Genomic DNA, 19,705 nt, shown 5'->3' with positions numbered 1-19,705 from the left:
TTAAACTGTACAGAATCGTTTTTACAGAAACATGATTACAGGTACACAATATACCTAAGTACGTTGCATGAAAAAGCTGGGATCATGAAGAAGAGCGCCGCATTTGTTGACTAAGTGAGAAATTTTCGAATAGAGACATTTCTGAATTTCGTATGGAAAGAGCTTAGCATAATCTGAGGGATTTCATCAATGGCTACACGAAATTTGTATTCACATCTGCAGGCTACTCTGTAATTAAAATAGAATGGGTATGAAGGAAGTTACACAAGAAAATATGAAAACCTTATTGTCAAAGGGAAAAATGGTGGCATTTGTTTTTAGAGACAGGCTGCTTGTGACTAAATCGACAAAAGTATAATTCTTATTACGAGACATTACTAGTCTGCGTCCACAGAGTGCTGTAACTGGCGTGAGCAAAGTTAGCAAAGAAAAAAAAATCTGTTACACTAGGAAAATGTGGCTGTTCACACAAGAGGCACAGTGATGCGAAATGCACAAGCACTAGTTCACCGTGGTCTAGTAGCCACCCGGTCTGCAATTTAGACATACGTGGTTTTAATTGTATCTTAATCATAATAATTGCTTGGGGTTGAGGGAAGGGAGGGGTTACCTGTGCTGGGAACAATTACTATGAAGGGATAGGAATAAACGTGACGGATTAATAAATATTAAAATTTCACTGAATGTAATCAGCTGAGTTGAGATGACACCAGACAGTAAAAGAAATGTATGTTTTTGTAAAATAATAATTAATATTATTTGCCAAACTGATCATTCCAGCGTCATACGAACTTACCGATGACAGAGAGATATACCGAGTGTTCCTCGGTCGGTATGCCAGGGACAGAGCAGACATAGACGCCGGTGTCATTGAACTGCACAGAGAATATCTGCAGAACCGTCTCACCAGTTTCTTTGTTACTTGCAATGAAGAAACGCCTGTTGGTGGTGTCGTAGCTTCCATGCTTCCATTCCACCTGTTGACAAGATTCATACAGCCACATCCATTAAATAGTGTTGTTTAATGGAGTAGTTGATATTAGTGTAGAATGACCGTTATTAGAGACTGACACAATCAAAGTTGTACATGTCCCAATGTAACTTAACAATGAGCAGCAAATCGCCAAGACAAGCAGCGTGTAGCTGGAAAACACAAAACATATGAAGCTATTTACGAAGCCTATAAGATTACATACGGAGTGCATGTGCCAGAAGTGGATCTGTTCCGTCATCTGTCAGACAGTGAGAGTAAAACTACCTGAGCACTTGGGTCTATCAAACTAGCTAATGGCTGAATTGCGGTGTCACATGCTTGGGGACTCTAGCCGAAGAAGGTGGGGGCTAGGCTACTGTGATTTTATTATGAGCATGTACTGTGGATACCAACATACGTACAGACATACACTGCACCTCACAGCGAGCTCGATGCACTGATCAATGCAATACCAAGTTTAAAGGGGTCGCATAAAATCATCAAAGATACGTAAACTGAATAAAGACATAATGGACAAACCATTATAAATTAATTTCAGTTTGATAAAACCTGGCACAGCAGTGATTAACATGACAGCTTAAGGAGCTCATCAAGACACGTCTGGAGATACATACATACATAAATACGTTTGTTAGCATTGTATAACTCAAGTGACTTATCACTACAATAATTCATTTTCTTGATTTTGAAACTGATCCCAATTAAAGCAGGCGGCATCCTTTTACTTTGGGACTTACGTTATAGTGGCGTTGTGGCATTCCCACTTGCCATTCCATTATCCTCTACTCATTGTTCACGTGTTCGAATCCACAGCTGGCGGTGAAGAAAGCCGACAGGGACATTGAGACAACTTTAGAAGATACCAGATAATCAGACGTTTGCCTGCTGAGCTAGGAAAGTGTAACGTTCCCTGGCAAACTCACACTATTAATAAACTAAAATTTAATTGTACCATATACGCCGCTATAAAGCAATTTGTAAATACTGTAATTATTTAACAAAAAATATTATTGAATTTTGTGTCAAGGACATTCATTATTATTGTAATATTTTCTGTAGTAATATTCTTTCTGTATTTAGGATGGTAATATTTCTATATTCATAATATAATTGCGAAATATGTCAATATCTGCGATAACAAAAATGTAAAATTCAGCCACAGACGAAAATAATGTTATATGATTACAAAGAGATGTTAATAGTCAGCAGTAGTATAAAAGCACCACGTACTGAGTATTCTTTGGTCATCCTCTTTTAGAGCTGAAAGCGATAGGAAGCTGTGAAAAAGCGTTTTATGAATGGGTAGACGTCTTTTGTCTGTAGCTAGATTTAGCCGCCATTAGAGGAGAAATTACAAACTAATGTGAGTTGAATATTTGTTGTGGTTTAAATATATTATAATTTATCAAAAGTGTGTATTATTAATGTAAATTAGCTTGCCCATGTCATCTATAATATTTCTTTAAAGAATTTTCAGCATTTTTAGCGGTGTTGCTGGGCTGTGCCGCGACCGAACGATTTGCAGCGGCGGCACATTTAAAAAATTGTTCCGCTAAGAAAAATTACCCAAACCCGTAAATCGGGAACAGATAAAAATTAGCAGTGAATTAAGAAAATGTTCTTCTTTTACAGCGATCCTGAGACTTACGGATTTTAAATTAGTTCACATTTGTGCATTCATAGGCGGATAGTTAATGTTGAAATTTAACAATTTTGGTCCTTTCAAATAACTTAAATGTATAGGGATGTGTGTTTTATCAGTGATAATTAAACGTCGGCTTGGCAATATTTAACCGTTTTCTGCTAATAGAGACAGTCTTGTGTTCCATAGCTAACGCCGGGAAAGAATTCAGTAAATATTAAAAAAAAAATAAACCACTGCATTTACAAAATGTGTGCCAAGGCCGAATTATGTAAAGGATTTAATTCTCAACTAAATATTCTTTATTATTATTCTGGATTTACAATGTGAGTACATTTTTCCAGCACCTATTCTAGATTACAGTAAGTCACTAATTATTGTTCTCCACTCTTCTCTATTTGTCCATAAATCTTCAGGAATGTTGTTCTTCCTCATTGCTGACTGAACTCCCTGTATCCATGTATCAGGTGGTCGGCCCCTTTTTCTTCTTCCAATTGGTACCCAGTCGATTATGCATTTTGGTAGCCTTTCCTGTTCCATTCGTCTGATGTGTCCATACCGTTTAAGTTGTTTGTGCTCGATGAAATCAATAATTGAATTTTTACATTTCATCTTGTCTCTGATTACTTCATTTCTTATTCTTTCTCGTCTTGATATTCTTGCTGAACGTCTCCAGAAATCCATTTCTGTGGCTAATAATTTTGATTTCAGTTGCCATTTTGTTGTCCACACTTCTGAACCATATGTAATAATGCTCCTAACTATTGTTTTAAAAATCCTTATTTTGTTATCAGTTGTTATGTGTTTGTCCCAGAGAATTCCATTCAATAAAGAGATTGTCGTCTTTCCAGAATTTATTCTTGATCTAATTTCTTCGTCCTGTTTCCCATCATTTGTAATTTTCACACCTAAATATTTATATTCCTCAGTAGCTGTTATTGTTCCCATCCCTTCTTCTAATATTAAGTCTCCATTCACTCCACCAATTACCATGTACTTTGTTTTATTCATGTTTACATTTAGACCTGATTTTTTATATTCTTGAATCAATTTTCTGGTCATATACTCTATGTCCTCATAGTGTTGGGCTATAATCAGTTGGTCATCTGCAAATTGTAACGAGTATATTGTTCTATCATTTATTGGTATTCCCATAGCGTGACATTTTTTCTTCCAATTCTGTAAAGTTACTTCTGTATATATTTTATACAATGTCAGTGAGATGCACATCCTTGACGTAATACTTTTGTGACTTGGAATCCATGTGATAGATATTTACCAATTTTTATTTTTGAAATAGAATTTTTATTGTCTCTAAATATTCTTAATCAGTTAATATGAGTTCACGTAATTTTAAATGTACTTAGTTCCGTGTAAATGAATTTTTTATTACCACACGTAAATGAGAGGTTCTACAACAAAGTTCGTTCGTACATACAGAAAGAAAGAAAGGCAAATTAACTAAAAGCAAAAAATTTAAAAAAGGTAACTGATTATTTACTTTTAGTCTTTAATGAAATTCCATTTAAAAAGGCAAATTTCATTAAATTGGCGCCCAACGTGGGGCCCGAATATGCAGTGGCCACAAAATACCCATGAGATAACTAGGGAATTATTGTAGTCGAACTTTGTTGGAGAACAACCAATAATTTTTTTTTCATGTATTGTATGTATTGCCTAACCAATATTGTGTGGTAATACCTGTATATGATTTTTTGCATGAGAACACTATATACCCAGAGGCAAGCTGAAGAAGAGAGCTCATTATATCGAAAAATTAATTACCTACCACAATACCAGGGGGCAGCTGCACCCAAGACAGATCACCAAAAGGTAAAGCTACAGTGTAGTTGTCCTGTGGGTAGTAAAGCAGCCTCAGTGCAGTGTTCTCGGATCATTAGTGGTGTGCTTGTTGTTAGTGTTTTTTTTTTTAAATAACAGGGCATTTGAGTAGTTAGTCATTGTAGTATATAATAAGTGTGTGTCAACAAATGACCATTTCTTGTGTGATTATGTCAGTGAAACCTGAGTGTTAGGATATTTAGTTCAGATTTTGTTTCTTTTGTTGACTATGGTTAGATTGCGTAGTCAGAAAGATATCAACATGGATAATGAACAACAGTTAGCAAGTAGTGATACCGAGTTAGAAAGTGGGGCACAAAGTAATGTTAGTAGCGTAATTCAGGAAGTACCATGTGAGAATCTGGGGGCAGAAGGGCAAGAAATGTTGCCACTGCCAGCCAGTGATTCAGTTGATAGTAGAAATACTGTGCCACCCACAAGCACTAGACACGGACCAGAGAGTGGTAAGGTGTCAGAAGTGCAATCATTAAGAGTTATGTTCGAGCGCATGCTCAATTTCCAAGCTGAATTTGTACGTAAACAAGCAGAACGCGATAAAGAACGTGATGCTAAACAAGCAGAACGCGATAGAGAACGTGATGCTAAACAAGCAGAGCGTGATCAACGCTTGAATGAGAGAGACTTGCAGTTAATGCAATCTTTGGAAACTATGCAAAGTGAGATTGTTAGTTTGAGACAAAACTACGAAACCATACCCAAAGCGGTGCAAGAACTGAGCGACAGAGTAGATAATATCCAGGTGGTTAACGCCAGTATCGTGGGTGAAATTAGTGTACTGGCTAACAGGATGGAACAATTAGAAATTGACACAAGTCAAGTAATTGAGCACAAAATGTCCGAACAAGTGCACAAAATTGAAAATGAATTTATAAAAAAAATAGATGAGAAGGTGCACGCCGCGATTGAAGCCAAAGACGTAGGCTCCAATGCGGAAGTGCAGGACCTAAAAAAGGCGGTACACACTGACATTCCGCTGTGGCAGCGGAATGTCAACCGTCGTCTTGCAGAGCTGGAAACCAGCTTGCTGCACGGCGACGCACAGGCGTGTGTCACGCCAGCCAGGTCCAACAATGATAGGCATATAAATACAGCAGTAAAAAATTGCGACTGCGAAACAGAACAGGCAACCAATGTTAGCGAAACAAATAAATGTCACTCCAAAATAGTGATTGAAGAAAGCCTGATTAGAAACCGACAGTTTCAGATATTTACAACGGAGAAGAAATCTGTTCACCCTGTAGTGTTTATCAAGGGATTTAGAAATATTTTGCCTAGCGTTTGAAGTCATACACAGAAAATACAGTTCGTTATGTCTTACATACAAGGAGATGCTGCATTATGGGCAACCGAAGCAGCTGACAGTTGCGACACATATGAGAAATTTGAAAAGGCATTCTTGGCCAAATATTGGTCAACATGTATTCAGGAGAGATTACGGAAAGAGTTATATAATCCAGAGCCGTATTCTCCACGATTAGGCAATTTGCGAGAATATTTTGAGAAGTACATTAATAATACCCGTTACTGGGACGAGCAGATTTCATCCCGGGATTTGATCAGACTTTTGAAATCACACTTGCCGATACACGTAAAGGAAAAACTTATACACGTACTGGAGAACGACATAGAACAATTCTTGTCTGTTCTGGACTCAATTGACCTGATTCAGGAGGATGTTAAGGCAGCCTCTGAACAGGCTAGAAGTAACGGAAACGGTTACAGAAATGGTCGAAATAACACCCCTCCACCAAATAATGGAAACGGCGGAGGTAACAATAGGAGACAAGATTATGTACAAAACGGGAATAGAGGTAGAGACCGGAACGGCAGTAGTCCGCCGGTGAATAATGACCGGAAAAGGAGGTCTGATGACCGATATGAAACAGGCCCACCAAGCAATAGTAGATGGAAAAATGCCAGGGGGCCGTGGAACAGTAATACCTATAACGATGCAAACCGAACTTGGCCACAGAACCAGAGGCCCAGTCCGGACCGGCAAAACAGTGAAAGATATGACAATAACCGACCGCCACCACAAAATGCGCCAATTGCGCAACCGTGGCGGCCGACGCAACACAACTTACACATAGTGGAGGTCAGCGACACAGAGCAGCCACACCCATCCACCAGTAATAATCCAACAAACTAGATTCAGCCGAGATACGCTCTCCATCGTCGGCTGAGGTTTGGAGTGAGAGCAGCCCGACACAGAACAAAACATCGGGAATCTGTATCCTCAGGTATAATGAAGGGGTACAGATGGGACATGAATTAATAACTGAACCATCCACGTGCATAAAGGAGCACAAGGACAAAGTACAAGCGATAATAGAGATCAAAATTAACAATATTGATGTGCAAGCAATCGTAGATACAGGTGCTACTGTCAGTGTCATGAGGATGGACTTATTCAGAGTACTGGGGAAAGAAAAGCGTATGCTGACTTTTCCTGTAAACAATTGCAAAGTCACTGGAGCCATCAGTGCACAGCGACAAATAATTAAACTCCAAGTGCGGGTAGAGATGTATATAGGGGGAGAAGCCATAGCGTGCTCATTCCTGGTAGTAAAGGGTTTAAAGGTAGCCTGCATTTTGGGGGTAGATTTTTTGAGAGAAAGGGACGCAGTAATCGACCTTTCTCGGGGAAAATTACGAGAGTTTGATGAACGCGGGTAGGAGGATAGAATTGTCCATGCTCAGATCTGAAGAGGTAACTGTGCCTAATTGTAATGCTATTAACATAAAATGTAGGAATCAGTGGATACTACATTTAGACAATCATTGTTTAGGACAAAATCTCTATTATCCAGACGTACAAAGTGATCAGTTAAAAGCAAATGTGGACGCACTTGTGAGCAAAGTATCACAGTCCGAAAATTTGAACTCAATGCAACAGCAGGATTTGGTACAGTTATTATCTAATTATGCAGATGTATTTTCAGAACGACCAGGAATTGTTAAGGGATATCAGTACAATATCGAGGTGAAACCTCACAAAACCTACTGTCGAGCCTCATACTCCATTCCTTAGTCCAAGAAGGAAATAGTAGCTATCTCTTAGCAGATCCCCAATCACGGAGAGTACGGGGACTGTATCCGCGTAAGGATGTAAAAATATTCCTACAGTAAATGACTAAATGTCCTATGTGTTATGTGTAAAAAAGATACACCATTCTTTTGAAAATGAATGAACATTAATGATGTGTGATCTTAGAGATAATGTATTAGTGTAGAAGTATTTAGTTATAAGAATATGATTGACTTTCTCTTTTGTTTATGAATATTTGAGTTGTGTCTTCTTTTAATTAGTGTTAGCTTAAACATGCTCTAAATGTCTGCACAGATAACCTGATTAGTACAATTATTTATAGTGTTAAATTGTGACAGAGTTCAGTGAGGAGGAGCATCTTAGTAGTGATTAGTTTGGGTACTGCATAATTTTCTGTATGTGTGTCAAACTTGAAATATTTCTTGGTACAATCTTTTCTATTATATATGTATGTATGTATATATGTGTAGCTGTCAGATTGACAGATTCGAACCCAGAATAATATCAGTAATATGAGACCCTGAGAACTTTATTTTCAAACCAGTGTTATCAAAGAGAATAATGCACCCAGTAGTGACCCGAGGGCACCATGGGAGGCAAACTTATTGCAAATTTAAGTAACGCAAAGTTACGCACAAAGAAGCTTCAATTGAAGCATGTGCAGATTCAATCAGTAAAAAAGAGCTAGCCTGATACAGTCCAAGTCAATTTTAGCCTACAGAGACTACACTGTAGTTACGTAGGACCTTGCAAGTAAACTGAGACATAATTTCAAAGGAGTTATTGAACAATATGCCTTAATCCGGCTGGAATGCACAAATAAAATCTACTCGAACATAAATATAGATGATTTTTGGGCAAACTAATACGAAGTTTTAATATTTGTTACCATGTACGCAAATATCACACACCTTGGTAAAGAGCGAACAAAGAAGTTACGAATGTGCTGTTATAAAAATCGCACAACGGACATTGTAAATAAAAAAAAACCTTAAACAAAAGTGCAGTATTGTGTGGCAGAGACAGACAGTGACTGTTAAACCTGCAGCAATACGTCACGAAGTTGTTTTGAACAAACAATAAGAAACTGTATCATCGCCGTGTGTGCAAGTGAACAAGGAACTAGCACGACACGAACAGTGAGCCGATAACGGACGGTGAACCAAGTTAGTGTCAAACTATAACTCTTTGTGTGTCAAGGGACGCCAGAAAAGCGCATTGACTACAGAGATACATTTTGTCCTAAGGTGAAAACTTGCGTGTGACTAATGACAAGTCATGACATGGTGAAAAAATATTGTGTGCCCATAAAACGTGTTACTATGACAACGAAACACTGTGCAAACCAGACTAGTGAAGGCTTACTGAATAATAACTGCCAATAACTGTGTGCGTTTTTTCCCACAGCAGGAAAAATGCCCATAAGGGTAGTACACTGTTTGTGAACTTGTTGCATGTTTGCTGGAGCACTGCAAGAAGATGTCACACGGGCGAGCTGATATACAACGCGCATCCGGCTACCTCAGCCATGCAGCGGCCGCAGCAGCCCGTAGCAGACCAGACAGCCACACGCCTCTCCGCGCCGTAGCTGTCAACACCGGGGGCGGTGACCTACACGGAGCCGACGCGCCGCGCCGAGCGCCGCTCAACAATTACTCCGCACCGCTCACCAACCACAGCATTATTGACATATTCCAAAATATTTACACAAACTGCATAACATGCCAATGACTCCATTTTTGATAAACATTGAACATTTATTATGTATATCCGTAAACTGATAAGAGAAAATGAACACTAACAAGTGTAGGAGATGGATTTGTAACACGTAGGTAGTGGGAACATTATAAAAAGTGACGTTGTGCTAAGTGATTTCAAAAAACTAAGTGATGTATCCTAGGACAAGTGACCTTGCAGTACATCGCAAAAATTGATAATAACGAGTTGTTAATCACACACAAAAGCTTTCGTTGAACTGTATGTGACTGTGATATTATGTAACCATTGATGACAAACTGCTATATCAATTCAAAAGAATGACTGTTAAAGAGACAAGATTAATCATGAACCAACTGGGATGGCTGGGCTCCGGCACAGTTTTGCCCAGCTTTCCTGTCTGCCTTCGCCCAAATGGGGGAGCCATGAACATATATAACCCTAGGACTAATTAAAAGAGCCAGTCCATAAAAAAAATACAGAATTGTAAAGAACGTCACTGGCACCATTGTGTCAAAGTATAAAAACTCTTTGCCAAATGCTGCCAGGGGCCAATGTAACGTTCCCTGGCCAACTCACACTATTAATAAACTAAAATTTAATTGTACCATATACGCCGCTATAAAGGAATTTGTAAATACTGTAATTATTTAACAAAAAATATTATTGAATTTTGTGTCAAGGACATTCATTATTATTGTAATATTTTCTGTAGTAATATTCTTTCTGTATTTAGGATGGTAATATTTCTATATTCGTAATATAATTGCGAAATGTGTCAATATCTGCGATAACAAAAATGTAAAAATCAGCCACAGACGAAAATAATGTTATATGATTACAAAGAGATGTTAATAGTCAGCAGTAGTATAAAAGCACCACGTACTGAGTATTCTTTGGTCATCCTCTTTTAGAGCTGAAAGCGATAGGAAGCTGTGAGAAAGCGTTTTATGAATGGGTAGACGTCTTTTGTCTGTAGCTAGATTTAGCCGCCATTAGAGGAGAAATTACAAACTAATGTGAGTTGAATATTTGTTGTGGTTTAAATATATTATAATTTATCAAAAGTGTGTATTATTAATGTAAATTAGCTTGCCCATATCATCTATAATATTTCTTTAAAGAATTTTCAGCATTTTTAGCGGTGTTGCTGGGCTGTGCCGCGACCGAACGATTTGCAGCGGCGGCACATTTAAAAAATTGTTCTGCTATGAAAAATTAACCAAACCCGTAAATCGGGAACAGATAAAAATTAGCAGTGAATTAAGAAAATGTACTTCTTTTACAGCGATCCTGAGACTTACGGATTTTAAATTAGTTCACATTTGTGCATTCATAGGCGGATAGTTAATGTTGAAATTTAACAATTTTGGTTCTTTCAAATAACTTAAATGTATAGGGATGTGTGTTTTATCAGTGATAATTAAACGTCGGCTTGGCAATATTTAACCGTTTTCTGCTAATAGAGACAGTCTTGTGTTCCATAGCTAACGCCGGGAAAGAATGCAGTAAATATTTTAAAAAAAAACACTGCATTTATAAAATGTGTGCCAAGGCCGAATTATGTAAAGGATTTAATTCTCAACTAATATTCTTAATCAGTTAATATGAGTTCACGTAATTTTAAATGTACTTAGTTCCGTGTAAATGAATATTTTATTACCACACGTAAATGAGAGGTTCTACAACAAAGTTCGTTCGTACGTACAGAAAGAAAGAAAGGCAAAGTAACTAAAAGCAAAAAATTTAAAAAAGGTAACTGATTATTTACTTTTATTCTTTAATGAAATTCCATTTAAAAAGGCAAATTTCATTAAAAAAGATACAGGAGATAACTGCTGGATCTTTTGTTACAAACTGGTCAACGCATCCCTTCACATGTAACAATTTGCAAATAACAACTTGCGTTTTTAGCGTGTTGGACAAACAAATGTGTCATGGCAGGAACATTCCACATCTCAAACTAATTAGTTGATTGAACCTCCCAAAACAGTGTTTGAACAAGATGTTAATATTCACATTAACGTCATGCCTTCTGCGGAAAAACCTTAACAGAGGCAAAACTGAAAGGATAAAACAAGTTCGAAAAAATTTCTGAAGGCAGAAATACATCGTTGTTTATGATATTTCATTCATGAACTCTAATCCATTTTATGATCTTTCATGCCTATTGACATTTTACTGATTCTCGGGACATAAAAATGTCTACAGGGTGTTACAAAAAGGTACAACCAAACTTTCAGGAAACATTCCTCACACACAAAGAAAGAAAATATGTTATGTGGTCATGTGTCCAGAAACGCTTACTTTCCATGTTAGAGCTCATTTTATTACTTCTCTTCAAATCACATTAATCATGGAATGGAAACACACAGCAACAGAACGTACCAGCGTGACTTCAAACACTTTGTTACAGGAAATGTTCAAAATGTCCTCCGTTAGCGAGGATACATGCATCCACCCTCCGTCGCATGGAATCCCTGATGCGCTGATGCAGCCCTGGAGAATGGCGTATTGTATCACAGCCGTCCACAATACGAGCACGAAGAGTCTCTACATTTGGTACCGGGGTTGCGTAAACAAGAGCTTTCAAATGCCCCCATAAATGAAAGTCAAGAGGGTTGAGGTCAGGAGAGCGTGAGGGCCATGGAATTGGTCCGCCTCTACCAATCCATCGGTCACCGAATCTGTTGTTGAGAAGCGTACGAACACTTCGACTGAAATGTGCAGGAGCTCCATCGTGCATGAACCACATGTTGTGTCGTACTTATAAAGGCACATGTTCTAGCAGCACAGGTAGGGTATCGCGTATGAAATCATGATAACGTGCTCCATTGAGCGTAGGTGGAAGAACATGGGGTCCAATCAAGACATCACCAACAATGCCTGCCCAGACGTTCACAGAAAATCTGTGTTGATGACGTGATTGCATAGCTGCGAGGGGATTCACGTCAATTGGGCCAACTGGCGGTGAATCGAGGTAGTACAGTACATACTGACGAAACTAAAATGAGCTCTAACATGGAAATTAAGCGTTTAGGACACATGTCCACCTAACATCTTTTCTTTATTTGTGTGTGAGGAACGTTTCCTGAAAGTTTGGCCGTACCTTTTTGTAACACCCTGTATATTACTAGCTTAGTTCCCGTTGGTTCGCTCGCACTGTATGGTCTGCAGAGGTTTTTTTAATTTAATTTTTATGTTGTTCACAAATTACAAAAAAATGGCTCTGAGCACTATGGTACTCAACTGCTGAGGTCATTAGTCCCCTAGAACTTAGAACTAGTTAAACCTAACTAACCTAAGGACATCACAAACATCCATGCCCGAGGCAGGATTCGAACCTGCGACCGTACGGTCTTGCGGTTCCAGACTGCAGCGCCTGGAACCGCTCGGCCACTCTGGCCGGCTGTGGTAGGTGGAGTCCACAGTTTTTGCGTTCTTGTGGAGATATTTCCACAGCAACTTTCATCCCCTTACAAATATTTCGCCGTGCGGAGTGGCCGCGTGGTTTGAGGCGTCATGTCACGGACTGCTCGGCCCCTCCCGCCTGAGGTTCGAGTCCTCCCTCGAGTACGGCTGTTGGTGTTGTTCTTAGCATAAGTTAGTTTAAGCTGTGTGTAATTCTAGGGACCGATGACCTTGGCAGTTTGGTCCCTTAGGAATTAACACACATTTGAACATTTGAACCAATATTTCCGTATATCTAACAGAGAAGTGAAATACCAATATTAATAAATTTAGCTTTAAACCGTTTATTATACAACGAAACATTTCATTAAAAATTTTCATCCCTTATTGCATATAATTCTGAATTTCCAGAAATACTGAAACACATACTTCTTATTTCTAATCAAGAAGACAAATACGAACTGTCGTAGATGTAGCCATAGAATCCTTTAGTACTTTTTAAATAATTATTTAGTTTCAGAAAAACTTTGACCACCTGTTTTACCCCCTTAGCGTCTGCATTTCCACAAACACCGAAGCACGTATTTTTTATTTTCTGACTGAGAAGCTATGTACCAATTTTCGTAGTTGTAGTTTCAAAATTCCCTTAACAGCCACATACTTTCAAAAAGCTTTTCATCCCCTATTTCACCCCCTTAGTGGTGAAATTTCGGACAATCCCTTCTTAAACGATGCCTACAATATAAGAGCCACACCCTCTCCAAACTTCAAATTTCTATCCTCCGCGGTGTGGGATGGGCGATGATGAGTTGGTGAATCAGTCTGACCATATTTCATCCCCTTGGGGGTTGAACCCCCCCCCCCCCCCCATGAACCATGGACCTTGCCGTTGGTGGGGAGGCTTGTGTGCCTCAACGATATAGATAGCCGTACCGTAGGTGCAACCACAACAGAGGGGTATCTGTTGAGAGGCCAGACAAACGTGTGGTTCCTGAAGAGGGGCAGCAGAATTTTCAGTAGTTGCAAGGGCAAGAGTCTGGATGATTGACTGATCTGACCTTCTAACACTAACCAAAATGGCCTTGTTGTTCTGGTGCTGCGAACGGCTGAAAGCAAGGGGAAACTACAGCCGTAATTTTTCCCGAGGGCATGCAGCTTTACTGTACGATTACATGATGATGGCGTCCTCTTGGGTAAAATATTCCGGAGGTAAAATAGTCCCCCATTCGGATCTCTGGGCGGGGACTACTCAAGAGGACGTCGTTATCAGGAGAAAGAAAACTGGCGTTCTACGGATCGGAGCGTGGAATGTCAGATACCTTAATCGGGCAGGTAGGTTAGAAAATTTGAAAAGGTAAATCGATCGTTTAAAGTTACATATAGTGGGAATTAGTGAAGTTCGGTGGAAGGAGGAACAAGACTTTTGGTCAAGCGAACACAGGGTTATAAATACAAAATCAAATAGGGATAATGCAGGAGTAGGTTTAACAATGAATAAAAAAAGAGGAGTACGGGTAAGCTACTACAAACAGCATAGTAAACGCGTTATTGTGGCCAAGATAGACACGAAGCCCACGCATACTACAGTAGAACAAGTTTATATGCCAAGTAGCTCTGCAGATGATGAAGAAATTGATGAAATGTATGATGAGATAAAAGAAATTATTCAAGTAGTGAAGGGAGACGAAAATTTAATAGTCATGGGTGACTGGAATTCGGGAGTAGGAAAAGGGAAAGAAGGAAACATAGTAGGTGAATATGGATTGGGGCTAAGAAATGAAAGAGGAAGCCGCCTGGTAGAATATTGGGCAGAGAATAACTTAATCATAGCTAACACTTGGTTCGAGAATCATGAAATAAGGTTGTGTACATGGAAGAACCCTGGAGATACTAAAAGGTATCAGATAGATTATATAATGGTAAGACAGAGATTTAGGAACCATGTTTTAAATTGTAAGACTTTTCCGGGTGCATATGTGAACTCTGACCACAATCTATAGGTTATGAACTGTAGATTAAAACTGAAGAGACTGCAAAAAGGTGGGAATTTAAGGAGATGTGACCTGGATAAACTGAAAGAACCAGAAGTTGTACAGAGTTCAAGGGAGACCATAAGGGAACAATGCACAGGAATGGGGGAGAGAAATACAGCAGAAGAAGAATGGATAGCTTTGAGGAATGAAATAGTGAAGGCAGTAGAGGATCAAATAGGTAAAAAGACGAGCTCTAGTAGTAACCCTTGGGTAACAGAAGAAATATTGAATTTAATTGATGAAAGGAGAAAATATAAAAATGCAGTAAATGAAGCAGGCAAAAATGAATACAAACGTCTCAAATATGAGATCGACAGGAAGTGCAAAATAGCTAAGCAGGGATGGCTAGAGGACAAATGTAAGGATGTAGAGGTTTATCTCACAAGGGGTAAGATAGATGCTGCCTACAGGAAAATTAAAGAGACCTTTGGAGAAAAGAGAACCACTTGCATGAATATCAAGAGCTCAGATGGAAACCCAGTTCTAAGCAAAGAAGGGAAAGGAGAAGGGTAGAAGGAGTATATAGAGGGTTTATACAAGGGCGATGTACTTGAGGACAATATTATGGAAGTGGAAGAGGATGTAGATGAAGATGAAATGGGAGACATGATACTGCGTGAAGAGTTTGACAGAGCACTGAAAGACCTGAGTCGAAAAAAGGCCCCCGGAGTAGACAACATTCCATTAGAACTACTGACAGCCTTGGGAGAGCCAGTCCTGACAAAACTCTACCGTCTGGTGAGCAAGATGTATGACATAGGCGAAATACCCTCAGACTTCAAGAAGAATATAATAATTCCAATCCCAAAGAAAGCAGGTGTTGATAGATGTGAAAATTACCGAACTATCAGTTTAATAAGTCACAGCTGCAAAATACTAACGAGAATTCTTTACAGACGAACGAAAAAACTGGTAGAAGCCGACCTTGGGGAAGATCAGTTTGTATTCCGTAGAAATGTTGGAACACATGAGGCAATACTGACTCTACGATTTATCTTAGAAGAAAGATTAAGGAAAGGCAAACCTACATTTCTAGCATTTGTAGACTTAGAGAAGACTTTTGACAAAGAGGATTGGAATACTATCTTTCAAATTCTGAAGGTGGTAGGGGTAAAATACAGGGAGCGAAAGGATATTTACAAATTGTACAGAAATCAGATGGCAGTTATAAGAGTCGAGGGGTATGAAAGGGAAGCAGTGGTTGGGAAGGGAGTGAGACAGGGTTTTAGTCTATCCCAGATGTTATTCAATCTGTATATTTAGCAAGCAATAAAGGAAACAAAAGAAAATTTCAGAGTATGTGTTAAGATCCATGGAGAAGAAATAAAAACTTTGAGGTTCGCCGATGACATTGTAATTCTGTCAGAGACAGCAAGGGACTTGGAAGAGCAGTTGAACGGAATGGACAGTGTCTTGAAAGAAGGGTATAAGATGAACATCAACAAAAGCAAAACGAGGATAATGGAATGTAGTCAAATTAAGTAGGGTGATGCTGAGGGAATTAGATTAGTAAATGAGACACTTAAAGTAATAAAGGAGTTTTGCTATTTGGGGAGCAAAATAACTAATGATGTCACAGTAGAGAGGATATAAAATGTAGACTGGCAATGGCAAGGAAAGCGTTTCTGAAGAAGAAAAATTTGTTAAGATCGAGTATAGATTTAAATGTCAGGAAGTCGTTTCTTAAAGTATTTGTATGGAGTGTAGCCATGTATAGAAGTGAAACGTGGACGATAAATAGTTTAGACAAGAAGAGAATAGAAGCTTTCGAAATTTAGTGCTACAGAAGAATGCTGAAGATGAGATGGGTAGATCACATAACTAATGAGGAGGTATTGAATAGAATTGGGGAGAAGAGGAGTTTGTGGCACAACTTGACAAGAAGAAGGGATCGGTTGGTAGGACATGTTCTGAGACATCGAGGGATCACCAATTTAGTACTGGAGGGCAGCGTGGCGGGTAAAAATCTTAGAGGGAGACCAAGAGATGAATACACTAAGCAGATACAGAGGGATGTAGGCTGCAGTAGGTACTGGGAGTTGAAGAAGATTGCGCAGAATAGAGTAGCATGGAGAGCTGCATCAAACCAGTCTCAGGACTGCAGACCACAATAACAACAACAGGGGTTGAATTTTCAAAAACAGTGAAACACGTATGTCTTCTACTCCAAGCGAAAAGCTAAACATCAATTTTCAAAAAATTTAGCTTTAAAAATGCTTTCCCAATGAAATATTTTCATGAAAAGTTTTGTCCCCTATTTCGCATCTTAGTGGTTGAATTTCCAAAAACAGTCACATGCATGTGTTTAATTCTAACAGAGAAGGCAAATACAAATTTTCATAGATTTAGCTCCAAAAATACTTGCACAATGAAATATTTCCATAAAAACTTTCATTTCCCGTTTCACCCCCGTAGGGGTTGAATTTCCAAAAACAGTGAAACACGTATTTTTTATTTCTAATTGAGCAGCCAAATTTAAATTTTCAAAGATTTAGCTTTAAAAATGCTTTCATAATAAAATATTTCCATAAAAAATCTCATCCGCTATTTCACCCCCTTAGGGCTGCAGTTTCCAAGAACAGTGAAACACGTATGTTTTTATTTGTAAACGAGAAATCCATACTAGTGTTCACAGATGTATCTTTGAAAATATTTTAGTAGTTCTTTATAATTATATACTTTCAAAAAAAGTTTTCACCCACAACTTCACCCTCATAGGGTAGGCTTTCGAAAGATGCTGAAACGCGTATTTCTTTATTTCTGACCGAGAAACCAAATACCATTTTTCATAGGTCTAGCTTCAAAATTGCCTTAATAACGACATTTCTTAAAATAAAAAACCTTCATCCCCTATTTTGCCCCCTAAAGGCCGCAATTTTGTAACGACTGAACTATATACTATATGATCAAAAGTATCCCGACACCCCCAAAAACGTACGTTTTTCATATTAGGTGCACTGTGCTGGCAGGTACTCCGTATCAGGGACCTCAGTAGCCATTAGACATCGTGAGAGAGCAGAATGGGGTGTCCCGCGGAACTCACGAACGTGGTAAGGTGATTGGGTGTCACTTGTGTCATACGTCTTTACGCGAGATTTCCACACTCCTAAACATCCCTAGGTCCACTGTTCCCGATGTGATAGTGAAGTGGAAACGTGAAGGGACACGTACAGCACAAAAGCGTACAGGCCGACCTCGTCTGTTGGCTGACAGAGACCGCCGACAGTTGAAGAAGGCCGTAATGTGTAATAGGCAGACATCAATCCAGACCATTACACAGGAATTCCAAACTGCATCGGGATCCACTGCAAGTACTACGACAGTTAGGCGGGAGGCGAGAAAACTTGAATTTCGTAGTCGAGCGGCTGCTCATAGCCACACATCACGCCGGTAAATGCCAAACGACGCCTCGCTTGGTGTAAGCAGCATAAACATTGGACGATTGAACAGTGGAAAAACGTTGTGTGGAGTGACTAATCAAGGTACATAATGTGGCGATCCGATGGCTGGGTGTGGGTATGGCGAATGCCTGGCGAACGTCGTCTGCCAGCGTGTGTAGTGCCAATAGTAAAATTTGGAGGTGGTGGTGTTACGGTGTGGTCGTGTTTTTGATGGAGAGGGTTTGCACCTCTTGTTTTTTGCGTGGCGCTATCACAGCACAGCCGTACATTGATGTTTTAATCACCCTCTTACTTCGCACTTGTTGAAGAACAATTCTGGGATGGCGATTGCATCTCTCAACACGATCGACGCCTCTGGCAGGATGGTTACACGACAATAACATCCCTGTAATGGACTGGCCTGCACGGAGTTCTGACCTGAATCCTATAGAACACCTGTGCGATGTTTTGGAACGCGGACTTCGTGCCAGGCCTCACCGACCTACATCGATACCTCTCCTCAGAGCAGCAGTCCGTGAAGAATGGGCGGCCATTCTCCAAGAAATCTTCCAGCACCCGACTGCATGTATGCGTGCGAGAGTGGAAGCTGTCATCAAGGCTAAGGGTGGGCCAACACCATACTGAATTTCAGTATTACCGATGGAAGGTGCCACGAACTTGTAAGTCATTTTCAGCCAGGTGTCTGGATACTTTTGATCACATAGTGTAAGTCAGATCTCCACTTTCACCAAATTTCAAGTTTCTGTTGATAGCGGTTTTGGCTGAGCGATGATGAGTCAGTCAGTCAGGACATTGCCTTCTATACAGGGTGGTCGGAAATTCCCGTTACAAACTTCTAGGACATGTAGAGGGTAGTGAGTACATATCATTTTGAATAGGAACCCATGTCCGGAGGACGACGGTTCAATCCCGCGTCCAGCCATCCTGATTTAGGTTATCCGTGATTTTCCTAAATCGCTATAGGCAAATGCCGGGATGGTTCCTTTGATAGGGCACGGCTGACTTCCTTCCCCGTCCTTCCCTAATCCGATGAGACCGATGACCTCGCTGTCTAGTCTCCTTCCCCAAACAACCCAACCCTCCATGCGCGGAAACGTGTCGTTTCCTTTCTACGACAGTTTCAATGCAGGTGATTATCTCATCCACAGGAATGTACTTAGGCGTGACCCAGTACAATTGTTGCAATCCATTTGAAAAGAATACTGACTCGTTCCGTTATTACTTACGCATCTGCATTACAATGTACACCTTATGGTATAAATTAATCGACAACAACAAGAACCCAGCATCTACGGCACCAGCCGCAACGTACCGATGCCTTACAACAGCGGCTCGATGTGGCGACCATCAACGTTGTTATACACATTGTACCTCCGAAGCATGTTCTGGTACACTCTCTCCATCCCACCTGGTGTATCGTCAGTGTCTCGTGCAGCGGCTAGAACTTGTGCCAGCAGATCTTTCTCTGTCTCTACAGGTGCCTCATAAATTAGGCTCTTCATACGACCCCACAAGAAGTAGTCCATAGGGGTTAAATCCGGCGATCGTGGCGGCCACGCGGTTGGATCACCACAGCCGTTTAATCTCTCTATATTC

The 19,705-nt window shown here is 39.8% G+C and overlaps 1 protein-coding gene across 1 annotated transcript in view; it reads right to left on the bottom strand.

The window, feature by feature from the left end:
• The window catches only part of LOC124777229, a 146,863-nt gene that overhangs the window by 101,927 nt on the left and 25,231 nt on the right, over window positions 1-19,705 (bottom strand). The window contains exon 3 of the mRNA XM_047252554.1: window positions 797-977. Within this exon, the coding sequence (XP_047108510.1) occupies window positions 797-977 (181 nt within the window). The remainder of the gene's footprint in view (window positions 1-796; window positions 978-19,705) is intronic.

The sequence above is a fragment of the Schistocerca piceifrons genome, chromosome 2 (assembly GCF_021461385.2).
Source record: "Schistocerca piceifrons isolate TAMUIC-IGC-003096 chromosome 2, iqSchPice1.1, whole genome shotgun sequence".
In the NCBI taxonomy this organism is placed as follows: domain Eukaryota; kingdom Metazoa; phylum Arthropoda; class Insecta; order Orthoptera; family Acrididae; genus Schistocerca; species Schistocerca piceifrons.
This window is presented reverse-complemented; position numbering and strand designations above follow the sequence as displayed.